The sequence below is a fragment of the Antedon bifida genome, chromosome 1 (genome assembly GCF_963402885.1).
Source record: "Antedon bifida chromosome 1, ecAntBifi1.1, whole genome shotgun sequence".
In the NCBI taxonomy this organism is placed as follows: domain Eukaryota; kingdom Metazoa; phylum Echinodermata; class Crinoidea; order Comatulida; family Antedonidae; genus Antedon; species Antedon bifida.
In genome coordinates, this window is record NC_136226.1 from 29,384,718 (window position 1) to 29,412,627 (window position 27,910).

General features: G+C 38.2%; 1 protein-coding gene across 1 annotated transcript in view; it reads right to left on the minus strand.

The window, feature by feature from the left end:
* Window positions 1-27,910, minus strand: part of LOC144835855 (uncharacterized) — a 108,905-nt gene that overhangs the window by 9,575 nt on the left and 71,420 nt on the right. Inside the window, exons 86-103 of the mRNA XM_078690975.1 lie at window positions 21,556-27,747; window positions 21,084-21,217; window positions 20,611-20,770; window positions 19,996-20,282; window positions 16,193-19,769; window positions 14,900-15,985; window positions 14,072-14,797; window positions 13,798-13,953; window positions 12,985-13,374; window positions 12,405-12,701; window positions 11,609-11,803; window positions 11,229-11,343; window positions 10,925-11,051; window positions 7,161-10,454; window positions 2,370-6,968; window positions 1,068-2,020; window positions 733-830; window positions 173-368 (exon numbers count right to left, since the gene is read on the minus strand). Coding sequence (XP_078547101.1) covers window positions 173-368; window positions 733-830; window positions 1,068-2,020; window positions 2,370-6,968; window positions 7,161-10,454; window positions 10,925-11,051; window positions 11,229-11,343; window positions 11,609-11,803; window positions 12,405-12,701; window positions 12,985-13,374; window positions 13,798-13,953; window positions 14,072-14,797; window positions 14,900-15,985; window positions 16,193-19,769; window positions 19,996-20,282; window positions 20,611-20,770; window positions 21,084-21,217; window positions 21,556-27,747 — 22,582 coding nt within the window. The remainder of the gene's footprint in view (window positions 1-172; window positions 369-732; window positions 831-1,067; window positions 2,021-2,369; window positions 6,969-7,160; window positions 10,455-10,924; window positions 11,052-11,228; window positions 11,344-11,608; window positions 11,804-12,404; window positions 12,702-12,984; window positions 13,375-13,797; window positions 13,954-14,071; window positions 14,798-14,899; window positions 15,986-16,192; window positions 19,770-19,995; window positions 20,283-20,610; window positions 20,771-21,083; window positions 21,218-21,555; window positions 27,748-27,910) is intronic.

A 27,910-nucleotide genomic window follows, 5' to 3' on the forward strand; every position in this document is an offset into this window, starting at 1 on the left:
CAGAAATATACTATGTTGTAAGCACTTATTCATCTATTTACAATTTCGAGAACTGGTACACCGGGGTAACCCCTACACTATCAAGACAATTGCTTAACTGCTGAAGTGAGTGTTTTCCAATTTAATTAGCAAAATTTAAAAATGATAAAATAACTAAACTTATCTACTATACCTGTAAAGGGGTCCATCAAAGAATATGGAAAAACAGAACACCTCTTGCCAAGTATATACAGGTGCTTCTGTAATCACAACCACTTCTGTCTCAAGTGAATGTCCCAGAGGCGCATCACTTCTCTGCCAAATATCTCGATTGTTAGGAATAGGAATGTTTGCAGGATGCAAAGGAACACTATCATGAATAGTAGTGTCTGTAAAAATACAACAAATAATTAATAATATATAAACAAAGCTTGTACCAGTTTACCGCAATCAAATAACTGCCAAGGTTGGCAAAAAAATTGTAAGCATTATGGTGCATGCTAAAAATGTGTATACAGTATAATATGTGTGTAACTTGACTGTAGTGACATTTTACCCTGCTCCCCAGCTCCACACCCCACCCACCTGTACATTAACCAAACTATCTTTAAACTTTAAGTGAACAATGTGATGTGCCTATATATAGACATGATGATTTATATCATATCACTACAATATTTGGGCATCACACTTTTTCTCAATCTAGTTTGATAGTGTTGACAGAGCTTAAGAGAGATGCTTGGTATCCTTTACCTTCTCCTTCGTTCATTTTCCAAAGATGTACTATTCCACGTGCAGATGGTATTGTGTCCACTCCCCAATGGTTCAGAATTTCAACATTATCAATGTATCTGAAAAATAATAAATTAAACATAATAATCAAAATATGTAATTACAAAAATATTTCTCAATAAATTTAAATGCGTTGATCAGGACTACAAAAGGGATGTATTCTTTGCTATGCAAAATGGTTACGTTCAATTTCAATAGCTTGCAAATGTAATTTTTTTTTTGCTTACCAAAAAAAAAAATCTTCAACTTTTCACATTATAATATAAATACTAAAATAAATAGAAAATAACCCTTACATTTCCCATATTCTTATCTCATCAATCTCCCCTATTAACATATCCTTAGGCTGGAATCCACTACCATCTGGAGATGGCTGCCATCTTCCTACACAGAAGCTTCCTCCAGAAGGAAATATATCACCACCAAAGCCTGTGTAAATTCTTCTTTGAAACGAGCCATCAACATGAAACACATATATCTCAAGTGTCAATGTCACTCTATTCCAAATAAGAGTCACCTGGTTCCAATAGTTAACCTCAAGGTATAAATCAGTTGTATAGTTCAGGTTTCCATAATGTATAGTTATTTTTCCAAATTCATTAGATATGAAAAATGTTGATTTACTTGTGAATGAGAATATAGTTCCTCTACTACTGTACTTCACCATCAACTCAAACGCAGTGTATGTAGTTTTTGGAATGTACACATCTGACACAGTTACAGATATATCAGTGATAAAAACGCAATAGCCGGCATATGTTTTCTGATATACGTATGGAATAATATCAACATAAAATATTATATCTGCATCCACTACTACGGTATACCTGCATTTAACATGTATAATGTCCACAGAATCAGTAGGATAAATGACGACCAAGCCTGGGACTGAAGGTAGATTATCACCCCCTTGACATGAAGTACATGGTCCACATATTCCTTGTGTTACATTTCTACAACACGTGGTCTCTGGCATCTCAATGTCCACAATAAGATTGTTCTTCATCACCGACACGTGGATGATTAGTTGTACATCAGATGATGTCACACGGTATTGGCTCGAACTTGGCTGACTAATGGATATTGAATCAGTTGTTTGCATACTACCGTTGATAAAGACATGTTCACCATTCACATGGAGTGTAGATGTATAGAATCCATCTTGACGAATTGTTACTGATGTCTGGCCAAATTGTATTGCTATTGCATCCAAGCAAATTCCATCACTTGTGCACACAACCTGACTAATCTGTAATTAAGCATTTAAAATTTATATCTAATTTAGTTTATTTTAAAACAGAGGTTCAATAATGATAATAATTAATTCTAAAACACTGTTATATTATTAAATAGGCAAATTGTATATACAGCATCTTATACTTTTACAAAATGTTTACAGCAACTATCACTTGTGCACACAACCTGACTAATCTGTAATTAGCAATTTAAAATTTATATCTTATTTGGTTTATTTTTAAACAGAGGTTCAATAATAATTAATTTTAAAACAATTTTATATTATTAAATAGTCAAATTGTATATACAAAATCTAATAGTTCTACTTTTACAAATGGTTACATAACTATAAGATATTTTACCTGTACTTTGAATGATTCAACTTCTAAGAGCGTATAAATTCCAATATCTTCAAATGTAAAGTAGTGTTCATTAAAATTCACAAACGTGCCCGATCTTGCTGAACAGACGATAACATGGCCTTCTGGTAAGGGTAGCTCAACTAAAGCACAGTCGGCTCCAGACCAACCATGACTACACACACTACAATCAGCACTTCCTAACCAGTTGTCACTGCAATCACACCTGCCTGTTGTCACGTTACAACTACCATGATCATCACATGGTGAAAATGATCCACCATCACAGAAACCAGCGCACTGCTCACCCCAAAAGCCAGGCTCACAATTACAAACACCACTAGAGTAACTGCCAAAATAACACTCTTGGTTACAATCAGATCCTGATAATATTGGGAAGTCAGTAAAGTTGTTACAAAGAGCTCCTGCTGGCCATTCATCCAGATTGAGAACTACTTGGCATTCGCTGCTGAAATCCATTACCGCGCCAATAGCCGATGTTGCATCTCCTGTCAGTGCTGTGACATATAAACATGCGTGGTAATGATACTGAGCTGATGAAATCATAACAGAACATTCTACGCCAAGCGGACCATCATAGATGTACGAAAGGCATGTTGATATTGCGTAGTCTTGTATGTGAATGCTTGTATAATAAACTGATAGTCTGAATGTGATATCTACGTAGATTCTTAATGGCGTGTTATACACGGTCCATATTGGAGGTCTGTATGTTGGAAATACAAGTTGTACATTGCTTCCTCTGTCCACTACAGTTGTGCCAATTCCGGTGTTGAGAGGCCAGTATATTATTAAGTTTGATTCGTATCGTCTGTAAATACGGGAATAACTGATTTCAATTTCTGATGATGAAAACCTGCGACCCCAACACGAGAAGCCAGTAATATAACCAACAAATCCACTAGAAGGTCTATTGGTATAACCTCCTAATGGAGTTTGCCAACTTCCAAAACTAATCGTTCCTCCTTCAGACGAATAAACATGTGGTCTGATATTAATATACCGCCAACTTAAGATTCCTGTAGAGTCTGATAGATATAGGTCAATCCTTCCAGTGAAACTGTTGTATACCAGTGACATCAAATACCATTGATTTGACACCAACATATCAGTTGGATAAAAGTAATCACCATCATATACATAGACAAGGCCATTTTCAAGTGAGATTGAGAAAGTTTGAGTCTTAGAGTAACTGTAGATTGTTCCGAATGAAGACGATGGTTTAAAATAGAACTGTATAGTAGTCTGTTCAACTGAGAGCAACCCATCCAAAAGAACTGAGCTGACAACACCAGATTCACTGAAAAACAAGGCATAGCCTGATGGATCTACCGGATAGTTTATGAAAACTGTGCCACTGTATGCCCTAACAAAAACACTTCTGCTACTGGTGATTCTCAGAGCATTGCACACACTAATCAACAACTCTTGGCTTAATGGAAATCTTCCTGCATACACAGCAATTCCAAGATGTTTTATTGCGCATATTGGGTCATCATCGGTCGATGTACATGTTGTCTCACGCACGCTACAAGGCCCACATAATCCTAAACTTGTAGCGCAACTATTCTCAGATGTATCGATATCAATATTAATGTGGATACCAAATAAATGGATGCTTACTTCTATGTCAGATATTTTGATGTCATAACGTCCATCAGCTACACGCGTAATAACCAGTTCACTGTTTTGAGTACCATAAGTAGCACTTGATTCAATTTCAATTGTTTGATTATTTACGATGATCAACGGTGCTATTGAGTCCCCTGTTGAGGCAGATATGACTATTTCAGTGGTAGCTGTAACTACCCCAAAAGCTTCCACACAGGCATCTTGACCACCACACGGCGTCTGACGTATTTGGAATTCTACAAGTTCATTTTGATAAAATATATAATCACCGGTATCCACGAATGAAATACTTGATCCATCGAATTGCGTGAAGAATCCATTACCAAAGACAGAACAACGACTTGATAACGCCTGTGAAATGTCAGTCACAACAATAGAACAGTCTGAACCTGTCCAACCCTGTGAACATGTTATACAGTTTGTAGTATCATCCCAGTTATCATCGCAAACACATCTACCATTTTCCTGCTGACAATATCCGTGACCACCGCAAGTAGAAGACGAACCACCATAACAGATGTTATTACACGTACTGCCCCAATATCCTTCGGCACAGACACATTTCTCGTTTTCAGTGTTTCTGGGATCTTCATGGAAGTAACACTGGATATCACAATTTTCTCCACGCCATATCGGTGCGTAAACACCAGTGAATCTGTTACAAAGAATCGCAGATGGTAACATACCTGCAGAAAGGCATTCGTCTGCCAGAGCTAAAGTTGAGTCTAAAACACTGTATAAATCGTTTGAAAATGCATAGTCAATCTCACATGTATACATATAGTAAGAAATTGTTTCTTCAGTGACATTACAAGATGTTGAAAGTGCTAAGTAGCGTAGGTTGTCTTCACATGCTTGAGTGATTCTAAATTCGGTTTCCAGATCGGTGAACGAAAACATATATAATGTTTCAATGATTTGAAGATTGACGTACGAGTATCTCCATGTAGGACTAGAAACCCAGTCGATATCAGTGACTGTAAAATGAGATGAACCAATATAATCCTCAACATCATAACCCTGGCCTTCATTCAATTTCCACAATGCTCCAAGTCCTTCAGAAGTCTCTAGTACGTTGACACCAATGTTGTTTTGAATATCATACAAAATCAAAGCTCTTTGCCAGACTTTAATTTCATCAATAGATCCGATAAAACTAGTTCTTATTAGATCTTCTAAGTCTGGATTGTAAATAATGGTTCGAGATTGAGGAGAAATAAAACCGGATGTTGATGGTTGTTTTTTACCGATTGCAAAGTATCCGCCGTTAATGAATGGGTCAATAAGAGTTTTAAACATATGGTATTTTTGCGTAACATCACCCATAGGAGATACAAGGTTAAATTCAAGCTTTTTGCTACTTCGAATCCACACCAAAATAATCTGGTACCATTTACCAGAATCGTCTATAGCGATCTTAGTATCAAACCTTTCACTGCCAACTTCAACCCAAAGAGTTGTGTCAATATATACCGTTACAGATGTATGGCAGCCATAAGAGAAGATTATTCCTGGACTCAAGTCGTCAAACACTATCTGGAAATCTAACGTGACGTCAGAATTATCATCAAATGTATCTTCTACAACAGTTGATACTAAACTGGAATCATCAAAATGAAGGGAGAACCCGCCACCGGTGATATTCCTTTGTTCATAGTAGCCTCCTTGGTAGTATAATCCAGTGAATAGTGAATCTTCTTCTGACACCAGCCACGGCTTCTGAGATATTATATCAGTGTAAGATGTGATGTCATCACCAACGTTATCATTACATGATCCGCAAATTCCACTTGCACTCTCACATTTAGATGATGTAGTCACTTCCAAAGAAAATGATAAGTATCTATCAATTACTCTAATTTGTATAGACACGTCAGATCCTTTAATTACGTAGTCGTCTGATGAAATTTGTTCGAATTCAAAAGTATTAAACTGTGCTGTTTTGTTGTAGTAAACAGGAATGTTATTGTTCCAGAGAAGCAAATGGTCTGCAGTTGTATATCCTGCACGCAAGATAATAGTTTCTTTTTCTTTCCATTTTGAAACAGCAAGAGCAACAACACATGAAGACATAGTATAACATGGTAGAATCCGAAGCTGAATGTTTATATCATTAGGATATAATAAAACATGATGTTCTCCAATTTCTTTAAAGTCAAACCGTCCAGCATCGAAATTAATAACATGTCCCTGACCAAACATGCTGCATGTTGGATATTGAGGCGGTTCTGGAGGAGGCCCATCAAAAGCAGCACAATCATCTCCAGACCAGCCTAGGTCACATTCTAAACAGTTTGTGTGAGGTGACCATCTGATCTCACATTGGCAGTCACCAGTTTGTTTATTGCAGTAGCCATGGTGGTTACATGTATTGTCAGGTGCCAGTGGGCAAGACTTATCACAAATAACTCCCCAGTGATCGTCATCACACACACAATTACCAACCTCGTCAAAAGAACCGAAAATACACTCAGTTCCATCGCAGCCAAGTAGCAAAGAAAATTCAAAATCATCGACATTCGTACAATTTAACTCGATTTCTTTTTGAAGGACTGATTCACAATACGTTCTGTAGGCTTTAACAGCAAATGATAGATCATACAAAGATCCTGCATAGGCTATATCCACAATACACATTTCATAGTAAAAAAGTGCCGCAGACTGTCCTAAAGTGTCACACTGGGTACGTATCTGTCCTTGTAGAATCCACTCTGTGCATGCTATTTCTGCATCTTCTCTCGATGGATTCGATGTAAATTTTGAATACACCCGCATTACTTCAGAACTTGAAGTGGATGTAAGAGGATCCGATTGTAATGGGGCGTTTCCGAGCCACCAAATTGGGCCACCTACTTGTGAAAAGAAAATTCCATAATTGTTGATTGTATCGTAAGTTGAAAATCCAAATCCATTTGAAAATTTCCATAGACCACTTAAGCCATCAGTTTTCTAGAAAATGAATAAAATAACCATTACTTATTATTGTAAAGATGCCTTAAGCAAAAGGAGGAACATCATCTCCCCAACATCATATTTTCACTGTGTTAAATTGTAGACTTGTCTGATGCAATGTTATCAAGTTTGCTTTTAAAGAGGAAAAACAATTTCTATCAAAAAAAAATTATATAATTATGTACTTACTTCAATAATGTTCAATGTATAACTTTGCCAAACTGTTAAAACGTCTAGTCTTTGTTTCCATATTCGCAGTTCATCAATATGACCAACAAATCTAGTAGCTGGAGGGTTTTCACGTTCTGGGTTATTTCCAGATTGCCAGAGACCAAGTCCAATCTTTCCACCAGGTAAGAACAATCCTTCCATTGTAGTGTACGAATACCCGTTCATTATACCATTTTCATCAATGACGTAAAGTGATAGGCCACTTGAATCTCTATGATACGTCAATGCGATGTAACACCATCTATCAGTTGATGTCACAATGTTTGTTATTATTACTTGATAGTCAATATGTATCTTTATGTACACGTCATTAGTTATTGCAAAACGGTGGTCAGTTTCTATGTTGATGTATGAAAACAAAGTTCCACCATATCCTACAGCATCCTTTCCTTTCACATACATCTCAATTGTTATGTCAGCATTGGGATCAAATGTTTTGTCCAAAGACTCGGAGATACATCCAGAATCGTTAAAAAAGAGGTTGAAACCTCCGTCACTAAAGTGTCGATCTTCGCCATAAATACCATAATTGTAAATAAACTTTGTAGTGACGTTGGAAGGAATTCTACATGCATCTGAAAATGGACCATTAAGAATGGCAAATGTTAAGTTGCTAACAGGTAGAAAGGTGCCGGTGGAAATAGGAAAATCGTTACTGTTGTCTTCGTCGCAGAGCCCGCATATTGATGAATAACTAGCAGAGCAGAGTGATTTTGCGGTAACTACAACCAAGCTAATAAAATGTGTATCAATGGTTATAGTAATGTTTGCCTGAGTTGCATGACTCACACTATACTGAGCACTTGATATTCTGGCAAGTATGAAGTCATTCCCGAGATCTACCGCTTGTTTGCTCGTAAAAGGAGAACCGTTTACAAGTATAACATACTCTGTGTCTTCAGTATAAGGAACTCGAACTTGAATATCAGCCGTCTGAATATTTATCCATACAGAATTTATGCAATGACTATCGCTTCCACATGGAACTTGCCGGGCATTAATGGTCATTAACTCGTTTGATGTTAAAATAAATTCGCCATCTGAATGCAAGTCAAATGCTGTTCCGTCAAAGTTGACATAATGAGAGTAACTGGACACGGAGCAAACTGCAAACGAGACATCAGGTTGTAAGTCTACGACAGCAATTGAGCATTCACTGCCATACCAGCCATATGCACATGTGATACAAGATGAATCCAAGTCGTAAAATAGTGGACAGTCGCATACTCCTTCTACCGGATCACAAACACCGTTGTCACCACAAGGTTTATCTGATCCTCCTGGACATTGGTATTGGCAGCTTTCTCCCCAGTAGCCATCCAGACAAATACATTGATCAGAGTTCTGTCTTATTTCTCTCGAAATGCATTTGATACCACAGGATGCTCCTATCCAATCCGGAAATGGCCTACCAACAAATGTGTTACATTGATTTTGTGATGGCGAAGTTGGTAATAGATTTATTACCATACAATGCCAACTATACGCCATGAATATCTCCATTGTCCAGATGTTTGAACCAGAAAATTTCCCATCCCTTACACACTGTAGATAATAGAAGTCAGTGAGGTCTAAACTGTTGCAAACTGTATATATTTCTGAAGGCTGGTATAATAGATTATAACAGAACTTTTCTAGCAATTGTGCCGAGGATGTGTTGTATTGATTTAAAGAATATAATTCAGAAATTGTGTAACTTTCACGTTGTACAATGGCATCCGAGTACACCCATTGTGAGCTTGGCCATAAAGCATCCTGTTCGAATCTTAAATGTCCTTTGGAAACGCTATCATAAACACTTGACCCTTGACCTTCGTTAAAACTCCAAAGACTTGCAAGATCGACAGTTGATGGAGGAATATATAGGTTTAAGTGTAATAATAATTCAGAAAGCACAAATCGTCGATTCCATATTTTGAACTCATCAATAGTACCAGTAAAACCTTTATAAGGTCTTTCACCAATATTTGATGGTAGAGATTTCCATTGTCCAAGTACAAACACACCTCCTGGAGAATATATATTAATTGTTGATGTAAATATAGCTCTATTGTATTGTCCAGAGGCATCAAATAGGTACATTCTAAGAATAAAGTTTGACTTCTCCCATACTAAAGATACTTGATACCAGTTATCAACCACCACACCAAAGTCTGTTATTACATTGTTGGTACTGTCTATTAGAGTGAATGAGTTATCGCAGTAAACCAGAGCAAAAGTTGTTATTTTTGCATAAGAGAAGACAACCCCACAACCTGTGTGATCTTTTCCAATCTTGAGATTAAATTCAATGGTGACATCAGAATCTGTAAATGTGTGAATTTCATCAGAAACGACGCTGGTGTCATCAAAGAAAAGTGCATAACCTGCCGCTGAATTTTCAATGTCACGAACCTCTCCAATTCCATTTTCTCCATATTCAAACAATGATGTTGTGTTCAGATTTATTCGCCACGAAGATCCAAATATGCTATGAATACTACTTTGGTTGAGTGCTGTTTCTTGGATAATTAATCCTTCTTTAGTAATGAATTCATTGAGTTGGTTATGATCGCAATTTCCAAGAAGACCAATGGCACTACTGCATTCACTATAATCAATAAATTGTAACCTTAGATCTAAATATCTTCCTTGAACCACAATAATTATTGTATACAATCCAGAGTTCTTAATTTCGTAATGATTAAATGAATTTCTTGAAACAGAAACATTAGATTCTAACTGGATAACTGTTCCGATGTCAATTCTTTTTCCATTACGCCAGATTATTCCACCAAAATCATTATCGTCAAGTCCACCATGGAAGACAAATGTATCTCTATTTATCTTAAATGCTGCTGTGCTGATACAAGTTGTTTTAGCTGTTACAAAACAAGGAACAAGACGTATGTGTCCAAGGAGATTTCCTGTTTGAACCAACATATGTTCTCCAGTGCCATAGAAAATGTAGTTAGCACCATCAAATGTTGTGAAATGTCCCTGGCCAAAAGACATGACATAGTATAAATATTCAGAAAGCGTTGTTAATTTCACCGAGCAATCAGTCCCTAGCCAACCTTGTTCACATACACTACAGTTTGAGTGAGGTTCAGCATTGATGTCACAACCACAACTTCCATCGTCAGGGGAACAGACACCGTTACCGTAACAAGGGTTAATTGCTCCACCAGGGCATTCGTTTTCACAGGTGTCACCCCAGTATCCTTCATTGCAGACGCAAACACCTGGATATGTGACATTTCCTAGTCGATCCTACAAAACAATGATACAGTAGCCAATGAGCACATTTACATGGTATAGTTTAGTTGATATCTATCCTAATATACAACAGTGGCCAGAGAAAACTCAAAACTGGAATTCAAATCAATCTGGGATGAGTGGTTCTATTCTTAAGCTCTGTACTCTCTACACTATCAAACTAGTTTGACAAAAAAAATGTGATTTGCCCAAATATGGTAGTGCTATACCCAAATTTGGTAGTGATATGACATCAGCATGCCCATATATGGGCACCTCACATGTTTTTGTCACATAAAGTTTGATAGTGTAGACAAGGCTTCAGACACTACACGCATTTTTCGTGAGCCACCCGTCTGGAATCCGTAGCAGAGGACATATCTATACTGTATATGTTTATTCTAAAATTATTACATTTATGCAAACAGCTTACATTATTGATATAACCATAAATACAGTGTAACTGAAATCAATTATATACTTACATTATACTGGTCCTGTTCTAATCCAGTGCATCGTTTAGGGTAAGTTGGATAAGCAGTCACATCATGTCTCTGGTTGGAAACTAGGTAGGCTAGATACCAGGTTGCATTAACTGTGTTATCTGAAACTCTGTGTAAACAAATAATCATTAAAAACCAATATGCAATATAATTTTATAACACAATTAATAGACCAAGTGATGAGAAGATGATATGGAGAGAAGACTGATATAGGCCTACATAATTAGTCTAGTACTAATATTATCTTAATTACATTAAAGTGAAACAAATGAAGAACAATACTTACGTCACTTTAAACATATTAGTATGCTTGCCTGGTTTAAATTTAGATGGCTGGCCTTGGTTCTCATTGACAGTAATAAACTCATCTTCATTAGAAAAATGGAATCTATTATCGGGCCCTTTAAGGAATGAAGAACAATAGTATATAAAATGTATTAGTAATACATAGTCATAGTTTATTACCTTTTCAGAAAATAAAATGCAAGAACCTAAAATATAAATGAGAACACGTTTGAAATACTGGCATATGAGTGTATTCTCTTGATGCATGTTGCAGTGTGAAAAACATTAAATATTATAAACAATGACACTATTAGATAAAACCCTGGTAAATTAGCAATTTAGAATGCAAAGGTTCTTATATTATTGTAATTAATAACTTACCAATAGCAATGTAAACATTATGTTCATTATCATTTTCATATCCAAACCATACTGTATAACCAGTGCCATTAGAAACAGATTCTACACAATCGACAACTGGCCGAACTAAATTCTGACCGCCAACACCATCTAACGGGTCAATGTATACTCCTTGTCCCACATGGCATTCTTCTACACAGGCTTCTCCAAAACGACCTAAATTTCAATCATCGACATTTTTATTCCATAATCAATATAAAAACATATACAAATACAATACAAATAATATGATAATGGAATGGGATACATAATTGGAAATTTGAGAAGTTTATTTCAAAGTAGAATAATATAAACGTGATCTTACATCCAAGGGCCCAGTGTGCCGGGCCCCCTGAAAACATTTTTTTTTTTTTGAATATGCCATTTTAATATCACATAATAGTTATTCACTTTGACCAAAAATTGGATCTTAAAAAAAAGTTACCTGAAAAAACTTTAATTTAAAAATAAAAAATTGAACCGTTTATTTAGTCTTTTTATAAGTGAAAACATTATTAAGTGATTTATTTTATTAAAAATTGCAAAATGGCCTATTCAAAGTCTTTTTTTATTGATCTTCATTTTTCATGTTTTTGTTACATCTTTAAGTCCAGTTTTACAATTCTTAGGCTAAGCCTCCTATTTTAAAATCCTTGATTTAATTTATTACACTAGAGCTAGAGTAGATATTCTCTTCTTTTTTGTTAACCAATAAAAAGCCAAAGTAATTTGAAAGAAATCCATAATACAGGTACAGTATAAAGAGTTGAAATCTTACTGCGAATGCATGTTTTACAGTCAGGTTCATCGAATCCCTCGAAACATTCATTGCAACTTGCTCCTGTCCAGAATCCATTCTCCTCATCTTTGTAACATTTACAAACATCTCCACCTTCAGTTTCAGCGTATCCTTCGATACAAGCAACGCCACAGTCTGTATCATACCCGATGTAAAACTCTTCGCATCTTTCGCACATGTCTCCAGCATATCGAGGGCGGCAGCGTTCACAAACCTCACCACTAAAGCCAGGATAGCACACACATTGTGGAATTACGCCAATGTTGGTACAATTTCCTATAAAAGTCAATATGGTTTATTAGTGATGTTCCCAAATATGGTAGTGATATGCTTAAATATGGTAGTGATATGACATCATTATGTCCATATATGGGCCCATCACATTTTTTTGTCACATAAAGTTTAGACAAGGCTTTAGAGACACTAAAAAGGACAGTGAAGAATGCTATCTATCAACGGAAAGCATTTTTTTTTTCAGAAAACTTCCTTCAAATACATAGCATTATTTGAGCAAAGTAAACCCATAAACCTCACCAGTATACATGTCTCTTATACTTACCATTTGCATTACATTCAGGAGTACCTGGACAGTAGAATTCACTACAGTCATCCCCTCTATATCCAGGTTTACACGAACAGATAGACTGACCTTCTCTTCGTAGACAACTACCGACATTTGAGCAATCTGGTTCACCTGGACAATCGAGCTGGTCGCACATTTCACCCTTAAAACCTGCAATACACTCACAGACACCTCCATTGCATACACCATTATCTGAACATTCTATATTACACTCAAGGCCAGAGTAGCAAGCATCGCATACACATCGACTGCTCTGTGGTGGAATCTCTTCACCATGGGTGCAGGGAATGTGACAATGACCACCAATCCATCCATCAGTACAATTAACGCATGATGGTGGGTTAAAATTGATACCATCACAGTCACCTAAAAATAAACAATGAAATAATAATTAAAATATTAATCAAAAAATCAGCAATACAGCATCATAATCATTATGAATATTGTACGAACAATGACAAAAAAACAAAGAAAATCAACAAAGATGAATTCATAATACTGTATATTACAGAACTTAAAATTTTAATTCTAATATTATTATGAGAATTTGAATATTACCCTTAAAGCTCTGTCTACACTATCAAACTACCTTGACAAAACAAGTGTTATGTGTCCATTATATGGACATGATGATTACATATCACTACCATATTTGGGCATATCAGTATCATATTTTGGTACATCACACTTTTTTTGTCAAACTAGTTTGATAGTGTAGACAGAGCTAAGGGTGATTGGATGAAGATTATATACAAGTAATCTAAGTTCAGTAAGCATTCTATGAGTTACCTCTGTTATTACAATCATCAGTACACTTGGGAATATTACAACCACTTCCTATCCATCCAGACTCACAAATACATTCCTGAGTACCAAGTGAACATACACCATGACCTGTACAGTTACTGCCATCACCAGGACAACCACGATAGCTGCAATCGGGTCCTGCAAATGTTAAGAAATATTTAGTTTTAAACAAATTTGAACGCAACAAAAAGAGAAGAGTTGCTGCTGCACATATACACAAATTACACAGCTGGTAAAAAACAAAATTTAAACTCACCCCACCATGCCTGGTCACAAACACATTCTCCATTGTTACATTTTCCATGTCCGCTACATTCTAGATTACACTCGACGCCACCAAAACATGTAGCACATTCACATGTCCTGTTCTGGGTTGTTGTGCCATTAACACATCGCTGTTGACACGCATATCCAGTATAACCATTATCGCATTCAATACAAAGAGGAATTCCTGTACTGCCGTCACATACACCATGACCATTACAATCAGGATCACCAGGGCAATCTGGAATATGGCAACCTTCACCAAGCCAGCCGTTATTGCAAAAACAAATAGATTCCTCATCTGCATTCACAGTGCATATACCGTGATTAGAGCAAGGACTCCCAACACCCTTGCAGGATGGTTCTTCACAGTACAGTCCCCAATTTCCAGGATTGAGTCCATCATTATCTGCACAGTTACATGTTTGTGTGTCATTTTCACAGATGCCTATACCATTACACATTATGTCACAGCTACGGCCATGCCAGCAACCATGTGTACAAACACACTGACCACTGTTATCTGGGTATTGGTAGCCATTTTGAGGACCACATGGTATTTCACAAGCCACTCCCATCCATCCACTTTGACAATCACGGCACTCTGGTTTGTCACCTCTATCATAGCAGTTTCCTCTACCGTTGCAATCTGGTTCTCCGGGGCAATCAGCAGCTTCACAGCCTACTCCGAGCCAACCCTCATTACAATAACACCCACCTGAAATTTATATAATAAAAATGAATTAATATGGATTGGTATCACGATTTTGTTCTAGATTATTATCAGTTTAGTAACTTTTAAACAAGGAATGGAACTTACCAGCAATACAAGAGCCACGTCCTGAACAATCAAGGTCAAACTTTCCAGGACATCCTGGGTTACAGCAGAATTCACCTCGTCCTGGTCCAAAATTACAGTCACAGACACCATTTTCATTGCATGTACCATTTCCACAACACATAATATCACAACCGGGCCCATGAAAGCATGGGTCACATGTACAATTCCCAGAATCCATTGGGATCTGACTTCCATTAACACAAGGGTATTCACATGCTGGTCCCATCCACCCAGGGTCACAGTTTCTACACATAGGTGTTGGCTCTTCTGCAACGCAATCTCCTCTGTTGTTACAATCTGGTGTTCCTGGGCAATCCGGTAATTCACATCCATCTCCCTTCCAGCCACTTCGACAGTAACATTCACGTGTTGCGCGATTACATTCTCCGTGACCACTACAATCTTCACCATACCCATAGCAACCTTCTATTTCACAAAACTGACCACGCCACGGGCCAAATTCACAGTCACAAGTATTGGTTGTAGTATTACATATTGTTGACTGGCCGTTACATAATAAGTTGCAGGATATACCGTAGTAGCAATCAATACACACACATTCCCATTCGTTATTGTCTGATCGAATTCCAACACCGTTTATACATTCTAATTCACAAGCGTCACCAATATAAGGAGGATCACAATTGATACACCGTGGATATTCCTCGGTAGAATTATAGGAACATTCTCCTCGTCCGTAACAATCAGGAGTGCCAACACAATCTGGGTTTTCACATCCAATTCCCTTCCAACCTGCATCACAAATGCATTGAAATGTGGCAAGATTACACTCCCCATGTCCATTACAATTTCCAGGGCAACCAGGTATTTGACAGAAGTCACCCTGAAAGCCAAGCTCAAAAGTGCACTGGCATATTCCATTCTCACAGTTACCATTTCCAGAGCAGATGGTATTGCATCCCACACCATAGTAGCATGGATCACATTCACATTTATCACCATTAATGTTTGTTCCATGTTCGCATTTTACATTGCACACATCTCCTGCCCATTTAGGGTAGCATTCGCACTGACGTGGTATTGTACTTAAACACTGGCCATTACCTGAATAACAAAATATTGAAAAGGTATTAAAAATTTAAACAAAATTTTATATAGAAATATGCAAGAAATTAATAATTTTTAATAAATTCTCAAACAGATAAAGATTGTTTTTACTAAAATTAAAACTAAAGAATTATTTGGTGTATGCCACACCTAATGATATATACAACTTCTAATTATGATGTAGACAAAAATGTCTTGCCATACCTGAACAACTTGGAATGCCAGGACAGTCTGGGAAATCACATGCCTTACCAGACCATCCAGGATAGCAAGAGCATTTCTGAGTAGCGCTGTTACAGTCTCCATGGTCACTGCAAACAGGTTTTCCAGGACAGCCAACTTCTTCACATTGTTTACCAAGGAAGGTATTATCACAGACACATTTTTGTAGTTTTTGGTCGCATTTTCCTCTATTGGAGCATTCGCTGTTACATCCAAAGCCGGTGTAGCACGGTTCACATTCACAGAAGCCACTATCCATCGGAACTTGTGTCCCATGTGTGCATGGATCAGCGCACGCTGCTCCCATCCATCCTTGTTTACAATTGGTACAAACTGGAGTGTCACGGTTTGTTCCATTACAGAAGCCTCTGTTGTTACAATCTTCTGGGCAGTCAGGTATCTCACATCCATCTCCTCGCCAACCAGGATAACAGAAACAAACTTGTATTGCAGAATTACAATCACCATGTCCAGAACAATCAATATCAATGCCAGGACAACCAATAACCTCGCAATAGTCACCCCACCAACCTGGACTACATTCACACACTGAATTCCGACACTGACCATTGTTAGTACACTCTGCGGTACAGCCTTTACCAGAATAACATGGCTCACATACACAGTTACCGCTATCCATAGGCACTTGACTACCATACAAACATGGTTCATTACAATCCGGGCCCATCCAATTCGAACTGCAATTAGTACATTTAGGTGGATCAAAAGTAGTGTTGCAAAAACCTTGGTTATAACAATTTGGATGTCCAGGACAATCTGGTAAACTGCATCCTTTTCCAGTCCATCCATTGTCACACGTACACTCTTGAGTAGCCAAGTTACACTCTCCATGTCCAGAACAATCAATATTTTCTCCTGGGCATCCAATAATATCACAAAGCTCTCCTCTCCATCCTTCTGTACAATTACATTCTCCATTAATGATTGTTCCATGAAGAGAACACTCAGCGTCACAACCTACACCACTCCAGCCATCTAAACATTTACAGAAGCCACTGTTTGGAGGGGTCTGTACACCATGCGTGCATGGGTCTTCACACGCTGGCCCCATCCAACCTTTAGTACAATTGACACATATCGGCGGGTCAAAATCAGCACTGCATGTTCCTCGGCCGGCACAGTCAGGGCTTCCAGCACAATCTGGATCTTCGCAACCAATGCCTTCCCATCCACTATTGCAAGTGCACAAATGTTGTGAACTATCACAGCCACCACGTCCACTGCAATCTAAGCTAAATAGTCCAGGACAACCAGGAACGTCACACAACTCTCCCTTCCAACCGGTTACATAATCACAATCACATTTATTGTCTATAATTTGTCCATGCTCTGAACATTCTGAATCGCAGCCTACACCACTCCAACCCATACTGCAGTTACAGTAACCACTGTTCATTGGCATTTGAATTCCATTTATACAAGGGTCATTACATGCAGGCCCCATCCATAATGGAATACAGTTTTGACATATTGGAGGGTCAAGGGTATCGTTACAGATTCCACGATCAAAACAGTCAGGTTTTCCTGGACAATCAGCGGTAGCACAATCAATACCCGTCCAGCCTGGGTAACAATCACACTCATGGATGGCGCTATTGCAGTCTCCATGCCCGGAGCAATCTTCATTTTTACCTGGACATCCAGGTATATCACACAGGACTCCTCTCCAGCTGACATTACAATCGCATTCCGCATTTGCATCATTACATTGTCCATGACTAGAACATAAAACGTCACATCCTGATGCTGTCCAGCATGGATCACACAAGCAAAAACCACTATCAGCCGGTTCTTGATGTCCATTCTCACATATGTCATTACAATCAGGACCCATATAGCCAGCTGAACAGTTTTGACACATTGGTGGATGTACAGTAGAATTGCAAAATCCTCGATTGAAACAGTTTGGTTCTCCTGGACAATCAGGCTCAGAACAGTCATTTCCTGTCCACCCAGGCTCACAAATACACATGTGGATTGATGGATTACATATTCCATTGCCAGAGCAATCTTCAGTCTCACCAGGACATCCAGCAACTGTGCATAGATCTCCACGCCAGCTTTCATCACAGTCGCATGTGTTATTAAAACAGATACCATGACTGTTGCATTCTGAATGGCAAAACTCACCCAGGTAACATGAATCACATTCACAGACATCTAACACACACTCTCCATTATCTGAACATGCAATAGAACAACTGCTTCCATGGAAACAAGGATCACATAAGCATTCACCTAACTGCGAACACACCCCATGTCCAGAACATGTTGTCTCTGCATCACACTCGAACTCGCAGTAGTAGCCAACATATCCATCATTACATTGACAGCTTCCGTATTCAGTACAAACTCCATTACCATTGCACATTATGTCATCACATTTTATTTGACAAGCAAATCCAACGTAACCAGACAAACATGAACAATTTTCGTCTTCATATGACCAAGTCCCATGATTACTGCATTGTTGAGCTGAAAAGCATAATGTTCCATCACCCCCATCTTCAGATGATACAGCTGTGCCTCCGTCAACATACCTGTTGTTAAGTACAACAGCATGTAGATATTCTGGAGAATATGTTGATATACGACCACCGGCACCTCCCCCACCATAATGTCTATAAGTTGAATAGGAGGATGTATATGTATGGTAAGTGGCATCAGCACCATTAGCCTTCAGACTACCCCATCCCTCAATATAAAGTCCATCGACCCACAACGAACCGCCACTTCCTCCTCCGGCACCAGCAGCCCCAGATTGTGCATTTGCAGACACGAACCCTTCAAATTCAATCAAAGAACTCGCAATTAACTTTACAGCTCCTCCACCTTGACCTCCATTATAACCATGACTATCAATACCTCCACCACTGCCAACTAGGGTGTCCAAACAGTCAGGGCCATATTCTATTCCTCTGTTGTTATTACTACAAGTCCTGCCTCCTTCTGAACCATGTCCAGCTCCAGTACCTCCACCACATGTGTAACCATGTCCTGGTCCGCTAGCAGAAGGATAACCAACAAAATCAGCATTGATGTTTCCAGATCGTTCTATTTTTCCACGATGAATATAGGCAACAAACCCATCTCCCACCGCAACACTGCCTGAGTGATCGATATTAAAATCCCTACTTCTTAACTGTATCGCATTATTATTCAGATCTCGTACACCACTACCCACAATTTGTAATTTCCCACCGTTTCTAACTGTCATTGACTGCAGCAGATACTGCCCAACCTCATTACTGCTGCTTGAACAGTTGTTACAAACAGAATATCCAGAATGGTAAAGCTTTATCGAACCGTGACAGATGATGTCTTCTTGTCCGTATATACCTCCAGCAATATCCAATGTAGCAACAATGTCGGTAAATGGTGAAATAGTTAAAACACCTCCAATATCTACTTTGATGTTTGCCAATGGTCGTGTCCTTCTAAAGTGAACAAGGTGTAGATATTGTCGTGTTCCAATTGTTATCAAGCCTGATTTGTCACCTTCAATGTTTTGAATTGTGATGTTTGTAACTACAGAGAGCTAAAATTGAATGAGAAAACAAAAGTATTAATACACAGATGTACTGTCTATGTACATGGAACTAATTCCATGGTTTAAATAAGATAAATTTAAATAAGAGAGTTAAATTCAATGCATTTATCATGTTTTTCCCATCATATAACTAAACTACAAAAACGATGACTTGAAATAAAAAATGGCACACAGCAAGTAACAAAAATAATAAAAACATGTTTTCAACACATACCACTTTGAAGGAAACAGAAGCCTTTCCCTTAAGAGTGACTATGTCCAAAACATATACATCAGTAGCTGGTTCATCAAGTATTACTTGATATGTACTGGAGATATCTCGGTTCAAATTGTCCACATCCAGATATGTTTTTATATCACTCCCTGTTGTTACAGTCTTGTATAGTGTACCCGGTCCACCAAAGGCTGTACCTGTTCCACCAGCTAATCTAACATTTCCTTTAAACAATGATGTTTCAGTCAAGTACATGGCTATACGGCCTCCACTTCCACCTCCAACGCCTAAATAAAACAAACAAATGTACACATAAGTTAAAACATTGATCAATATATTATTTTACATATACACTTAAACTACATAATGGAAGGCTAACAGTTACATTAAATATTTTTAGAATCTATGCTTAAGTTTAACTTTACATAAAGTTATTCACTCCAATTGTTCAACAGTTAGAGACTGGTTTCTATTGGAACCCTGTAATGTAACGTGGTTACCTTGATTATACCAACTCTATCACATTCAAATCCCTTATTTCAACCTATAGGTACAGTATCACATTGAATGACAAATATGAAAATACAATAGATAGAAACAAGGCCTTGTACATACTATAGGAACCAGACGGGTAACCATTGCCACCACTACTGCTAATAGATCCACGTCCATAGATATTTGGTGCGTCAATGTTGATACTTCCCCCACTTCCTCCTCCACCATATACAGTACCATTGTTTCCATCAGCACTTATTACACCATCGATTACAATGCCCTGTAAAGCCAAATGATAACCAGTTTTTATGTTATGAATAGAACATTTTGCACAAATATCAGGAAACGAGCACTAGGTGCCTTATTACAACTGTTATTTATTACTCAGGTCTGTACACTTTACATGACCATCTTTACATGCCAAACTACATGCGGTAATGTTGACTAGTTTCATTGTGACATGACTTTAAACAAGTTAGCCATAACTGTGTGCCCATAAAACCTTGGGTAAATAACTAAGCCTTTACTGGCCATAAAGCTCCTTAAATAGGGTTTTTACCCAGGTAATTACAGTATATTAGTACTTAATGTACCTTTCCTGAAAGGATGTTTATTGCTCCTCCTCCACTTCCACCTGTTGAGCCTCCACCGCCACTTCCCGGATCACGAGGGTTGATAAACGAGCCGTATGGCACTCCGCTAGAGGTTATGCTTGACCTGAGTCCACCTATAGTTATTATTAAAGATGATTTACTTTTAGACTTTGTTTTAATATTAATGGTATGTATATTTAATATTCATTTCTGAATAATCTAAATAAATCTCGGATACACAGTAATTTCAGCGTAAAAAAATGTTTTTTTTTTAATGTACGTACTTCAGGACTATAATAGTTTACAGAAACAAATAAATAGACACGATGATTTATGTAGTCAACTAAAATTAGCACCCTGGGAATTACTTCAGAAAGAGAAACTTGTCACAAAATGAGCATTAATACAGTCCTGTAAGTTTTATAATAATCTGAAGAAAATTGCCAAATTGTTAAAATGAAAAATTAACTACCTGAAGAGCCATGTCCGGCACCTGTTCTATGGTATCCAGAAGTTGACCCACTTCCAGGTCCTGTACCACTAATGTAACCATGCCCATTGGACTGTAATGTTCCACCAGATTCCACTGTGAAATCTCCCACTTGAAGTGTTGTATGTTGGGTTTCTAAGTCAACATTCCCTCCCTTTCTAACAATGAACACACCAGTGTCCAATACTGGATGTATTGGATTAGTTTTAACCACAAGTTTACCCAGATTATTGACTGTTAATGTTCCAAACACAAGCAACCCTGGAGTAAAAGGTCCAAATGCTACCTCTCTATACCATGTGTCCTTATCTTGGATATTATGAGTATGTGTCGCATTACCAACAAATTGAAATTCAGCATTTCGTTCGACAAAACATTCCTGAACTCCGGTCAATCTGCCTTCCAATATGACTTTCTCACTTAGTACATACAAAGTTGTCGGTAGCACTGCCTCACCTCCAGCATCTATATGGAACCCACAAGGTGCTTCAAGGTAGGTGTGAGTTGACTCTACAATGTCAACAAACAAGCGCTGTCGATCTTGCACTCTAATCAGTCCTTTCTTGTTGCCTGTAAGTTCATGGATCATTATCGTAACATTGTGCGCTTCTTCTGGGTGATAAAAGTGTACATATGAATATCCTTCAACTTGTACTTCGTCAAATTCATAAAACCATGTGTCTTCTTCCATTACCATTACTGGATGGTCGACATCTATATCGTGGTTGTCAATCTTGAGTTTTGAATGTTCTGGTTTAAACTCTGTTATATTACGTTCAGGATCTCTGTATTTCAATTCCCGGTATTGTGGACCACGTTGTGATTCGTACTTGTAGACTGTTCCTGCAGCACCGTGTCCAATGTTCGTATTTGAACCACTATGGTATCCGCCTCTGGAAACAAACTTTCCTCCAAATGTGTTTTTGTGGATTATGTGTATACCCATTCTACCACCACTTCCTCCACCTCCATTATTAATCCCATCACCACCGTTCACATGGATTTCTCCATGCCCTGTCATGTTTATTGCTTCGATAAGAATACTACCTCCGCTACCACCTCCTGAATTACCATTTACTGCATGCCCTCCACTTGCTGATACCAGGCCATTAATATGTATCAATTTACCAACTTTCCAATGCAACTTTCCTCCACCAGCTCCTCCATTTCCAGAACTGCCTGCTCCTCCACCACTCCCTAAATGCACTGGTGTAAATACAGATCCATAAGGCATGCCAAAACTACCACCAGGTACCTGTCCACCAACACCACCATAGCTTCCACCAGATCCTATTCCATTAACAGTTTGACCTGCTCCATCTCCACCCAATGAGCCTTTTCCATCAAGTAGAATTTTACCAGTACTTTCAACGTCAGCATTTCCATTCTCAATAAACCCGTGATTAATCAGCACAAGCCCTCCATACTTAATCTCAAAGAAAGCAACAGTAACAATCATATCATTATAGACATGTCTGAATGATATTTCACCGCCTTTCTTGACATACAGTTCCGGCATTGAAAAGTTTCCTTCGTCAGTTATATGTACATATTCTCTATCCTCTACAAGCGCTGTTTGAGCAGTTGAAGTATACTCAATTTGTGCACCATCTTCAATATACATGTCATGAACACCTGTTGTTAATCCACTTATTTCTGTTCTAACGCCATGAAAATGAGTCTCTGATGGCAAAATGATTTCACTGTTATAGTCTATTTTAAAGCTACACGGTGCTTCTGTTCTGTTCGATATTGATTCAACAACTTCAACATATAACGTCTGGTTGTCTCGTAAGTGCAACTGTCCAGACCTATCACCAATAAATCGATGGACCGTAACATTTACGTAGGAGTCATCAGGATGGTATATTGTCATTCTGGAAAATCCAGTAAGTTCAAGTTCATCAAGTTCGTACTCATAAGTGTTATCTTCTAAGAGAACTGTTGCCACTGGAACATCATTGCCATCATTATCCACATGTAAGTACTTATGATCAACTTCCAACAAATACATATCAGTAGATTTTATGTATTTACGTATTCGATATTCTAATGGACGTAAATTTTCTTCTACGTAAGCAGTACCAGCAGCTGCTCCCCTCTCCAGCTCAAAGTTGGAACCCAAACCACCTTTATCAATAAATTTACCACCATATGTATATCTCCATCTACAATGTATTGCAATTCTACCTCCAGCCCCTCCACATCCATCTCCAATGCCGTTACCTCCTTGCACTGAAATAACTCCATGTCCAGTTACATTTGTGGCGTCTATGAGAACACTACCGCCACTTCCACCCCCTGCATTTCCACCAGTTCCTTTGAGTCCATCCAATGATAATTCACCATTCAAATACAGAAAATGACTGACTTTCCAATGAAGTTGTCCACCACCAAAGCCACCAGAACCACTTCCATTGCCTCCTCCACTTCCCATAGTAAGAGCCCAAAATATAGAGCCATGAGGTTGACTGACTAAAGAAATATTCTTACCACCACCTTCCCCACCATGCCCAGCACCATATCCAATTGTGCCTATAGTGAAACCTGGACTAGGACCACTTTCAGAAGCATGACCATGTCCATCAAAATGAAATATTCCTTCACTTTCAACCCAACCATATGTTGAGAAAATTTCAGCATGGTTCATATACAGTTCGCCTTGATATTTGACGCGTAACTCACTTGATTCCAATTTCATCGTATCAGTTATTCGTTGGAAGCCTGCAATGCCACCTTGCTTGATTGTAACTGTAGCAAATGAAAAATTACCTGGCGGTGTTTCATTAGTGTATGTTCTGTTTTCTAGTAGAGCAGTTTGAGCAGTTGAATAAAACTCCACCCATGCCATATCCTCGATGTAGAGATGATGTACTCCAGTAATTAAACCAGCTAAGGTAGTGTTACTGCCATGGATGTGAAATTCAGTTGGTAAAACGATTTCAGCATATTGGTCAATTATATAGCTGCAGGGAGCTTCCGTTCTGTTGCTGATTGATTCTACGTATTCTACATATACCGTTTGGTTTTTTCTAATGTGAAGTTGTCCAGTACGATCACCAATGAATTTATGCGTAACTAGAGTGACCTCTACATCATCGCTTGGGTGATATATTAGAAGTCTTGCTGCTCCAGTTAATTCCATCTCATCAAATTCGTAATCAGTTAGATTTGCTTCCATTATCATTGTCGCAGTAGGAACATATTTGCCTACATTGTCCACATGCAGGTAAGTGTGATCAACAACCAAGAATGTGGTGTTATATTTCTTACTGTATTTTTTCTCTCTGTATTGAACAGGTCTAAGATTTTCTTCAACATACACGGTTCCAGCTGCACCTCCATGGGTGTTAATGTTATTCCCTGTCCCATCTCCTCCATAATCCAGAAATGTTCCACCATATGAGTAATGCCACTTACAGTGAATTCCTACTCTGCCACCAGCTCCTCCCCCACCTGACCCAATGCCATTTCCACCAGTAACATCAATTATACCATGGCCTGTAAAATTAAGTGCTTCTATAAACAGACCACCTCCACTTCCACCACCGGCATCGACACCACTACCATGACCACCCTGTAATGCCAGCAGTCCATCTAACTCAAACCTATCTCCAACTTTAAACCAAAGGAAGCCACCACCATGTCCTCCAATTCCATTAGTACCATTTCCACCGCCACTTCCAAATCCACGTGGTGTATACACCGAGTCATACGGAATGCCTCCATATGGATATTTTCCACCTCCTTGGCCACCATGTCCAGCACCTGTACCAATATCATTACTTGTGAAACCAGCACCAGGACCTTTTTCACTGATATGACCATTTTCATTTAAATCAAACGTTCCTTCACTTTCTATGGTAGCATAAGAGCATGCAATTTCAGCATCGTTCATAATAAAGTATCCTTCATATTTGACTTTCAATATTGATGTTTCAATCTTCATGAAATCATGAATCTTTGAGAATTCTGCCAGGGAATTTCTTTCAACAGTTAAACTTCTAAAATTAAAATAGCCAGGTTTAGATATATCAACATACTCTTGATCTTCTACACGTGCAGTCTGTGCGCTAGAATAGAAATAAACATTCGCTCCACTTGCCATCAACAGATCGTGAACTCCTGTTATCATGCCTGCTAATGTTGTTCGTGTTCCATACAAGTTTACTATTGCTGGAAAAACAATCTCTGCACCTTTGTCTATCTGGTAACTACATGGAGATACTGTCTCATTAGTTACTGATTCTAGTACTTCAACATACATCACTTGATTTTCTCTTATATTGAAAAGGCCAGTTCTATCACCAAGGAAAAGGTGAACGATGACAGTGACATTAGGTGCTGTTGTTGGATGATGAATCCTAGCATTTGCATAACGAGTTATATGCATTTCATCCAGTTCATAAAAATCACTTTCTTCATCCATCAACATTGTGAAAATCCATTCTGCATGCTGGTTTTCATTATCAATTTGTAAGTAGCGATGATCAGCAACAACAAATGATGTATTTGTAACATCATTGTATTTTATATCACTATATTGAGGACCTCTTGCTGTTTCTTCTCTATAACTTGTTCCTGCAGCACCAAAATTTGTTTTTGAATCACTTGATCCACCTTTTGATTTAAAATGGCCGCCAAATGTAAACTTCTGCTTGGCATGTATAGCAATCCTTCCACCAGCACCACCATATCCATCGCCAACTACGTCACCACCATTCACATTGATTTCACCATGTCCTGTAAAATTGGTGGTTTCTATTAAGATGCTACCACCACTTCCGCCACCAGATCCAGTGCCTGTACCAGATTGACCTTGAAGATATATCAGTCCATCCATAGTAAATAATCTACCATTTCCCCAGTACAGCTTACCACCACCTCTACCACCGATTCCTGATCCGTTACCTCCTCCACTGCCAAAATGTGTCGGTGAATACAAAGATCCGTATGGACTTCCACCTGAAATAGGACTAGGAGCTCCACCATCCCCACCATGTCCTGCTCCATATCCTATATTACCTGAGGAATAACCTCTTCCAGGCCCACTTTCAGCTGCAAAACCAGTGTAATTTAAATTCAAAACACCTTGACTTTCTAATATGGCATCCCCTGTTTCAATACTGCCGTGGTTCATATTAACTTGCCCGTGGTACTTAATCGTTAGTAAACTACATGTTATTGTTAAATCCTCTGTTGTCTTTACTAAGTCCAAAAATGAATCTTTTTGAATTGTAAGAAAACTAAACGATATATTGCCAGGTTCTGTCATTCTGAAATAGGTGCCATTTGAAATCAATGCAGTCTGTGTAGTTGAAGAACATGTCACGTCTGCTCCTCCAGCGACATGCAATTCCAAGACACCAGTCACCAATCCATCAATGATTGTTCTAGTTCCTAGAAGGAAAAGTCTTGAAGGAAAAATAACCTCTGCCCCAATATCAATCTTGAAACTAACAGGAGCTATCGTAAACCCTGACTGCGATTCTACATACTCAGAGTACAATTTCTGGCTTGTGCGTAAATGTAACTGACCAGTTCTATCTCCAACAAATCGATGTACAACAAATGTTGCGTTTCCTTCATGCAGCCACAATACAACATGGTTGTTCATCTCAAGTTCATCAACCTCAAAGTATGTTCCATTCTCATTCATTATTACTGTAGGAAGATCATGGTTTCTGTTCAAATTATCTACATACAATTTTCTAAATCCATCTGTCCACAGGGTCTCATTAAATTCATTCTGAGTTGCTTTTCTGAATCTTAATCCATCATTTGTATCGGTATAATATACTGTTCCACAAGCTCCATTACCAGAATTTCCAAGACCACCGTAGGCGGTTAGGTCACCAGAATATTCCCGGAGCCATGACACGTGTACAGCTAGACGACCAGCAGCTCCTCCGTACCCTGAATTATGACCGTTTCCTCCGTTGACAGATATTCGGCCATGGCCAGAGAATAAAAGAGTTTGTATATAAACACCTCCTCCACTTCCTCCTCCATCATCAGTTCCTGTACCATCTCCACCGTTGTTGAGAATTTCACCATCAATGTGGAGTGAATTCCCAACATGCATGGTAATAAGACTGCCTCCACTACCACCGTTGGTTCCTCCTCCTCCACTGCCCATATGAATAGGTTTAATGTATGAGCCATATGAGTATCCTATAACATTTTTAAAAGACAAAATTATAGTGAATGGAATAAAAATGTATATTGTAACATTTATATTTTACTGATAATGTCATCTTGTTATACAATTTTTTGTAAATTTAAAAAAAAATAAATTAAAAAAAATTGATTTTTGATTTTACTATTTTTGCTAGTT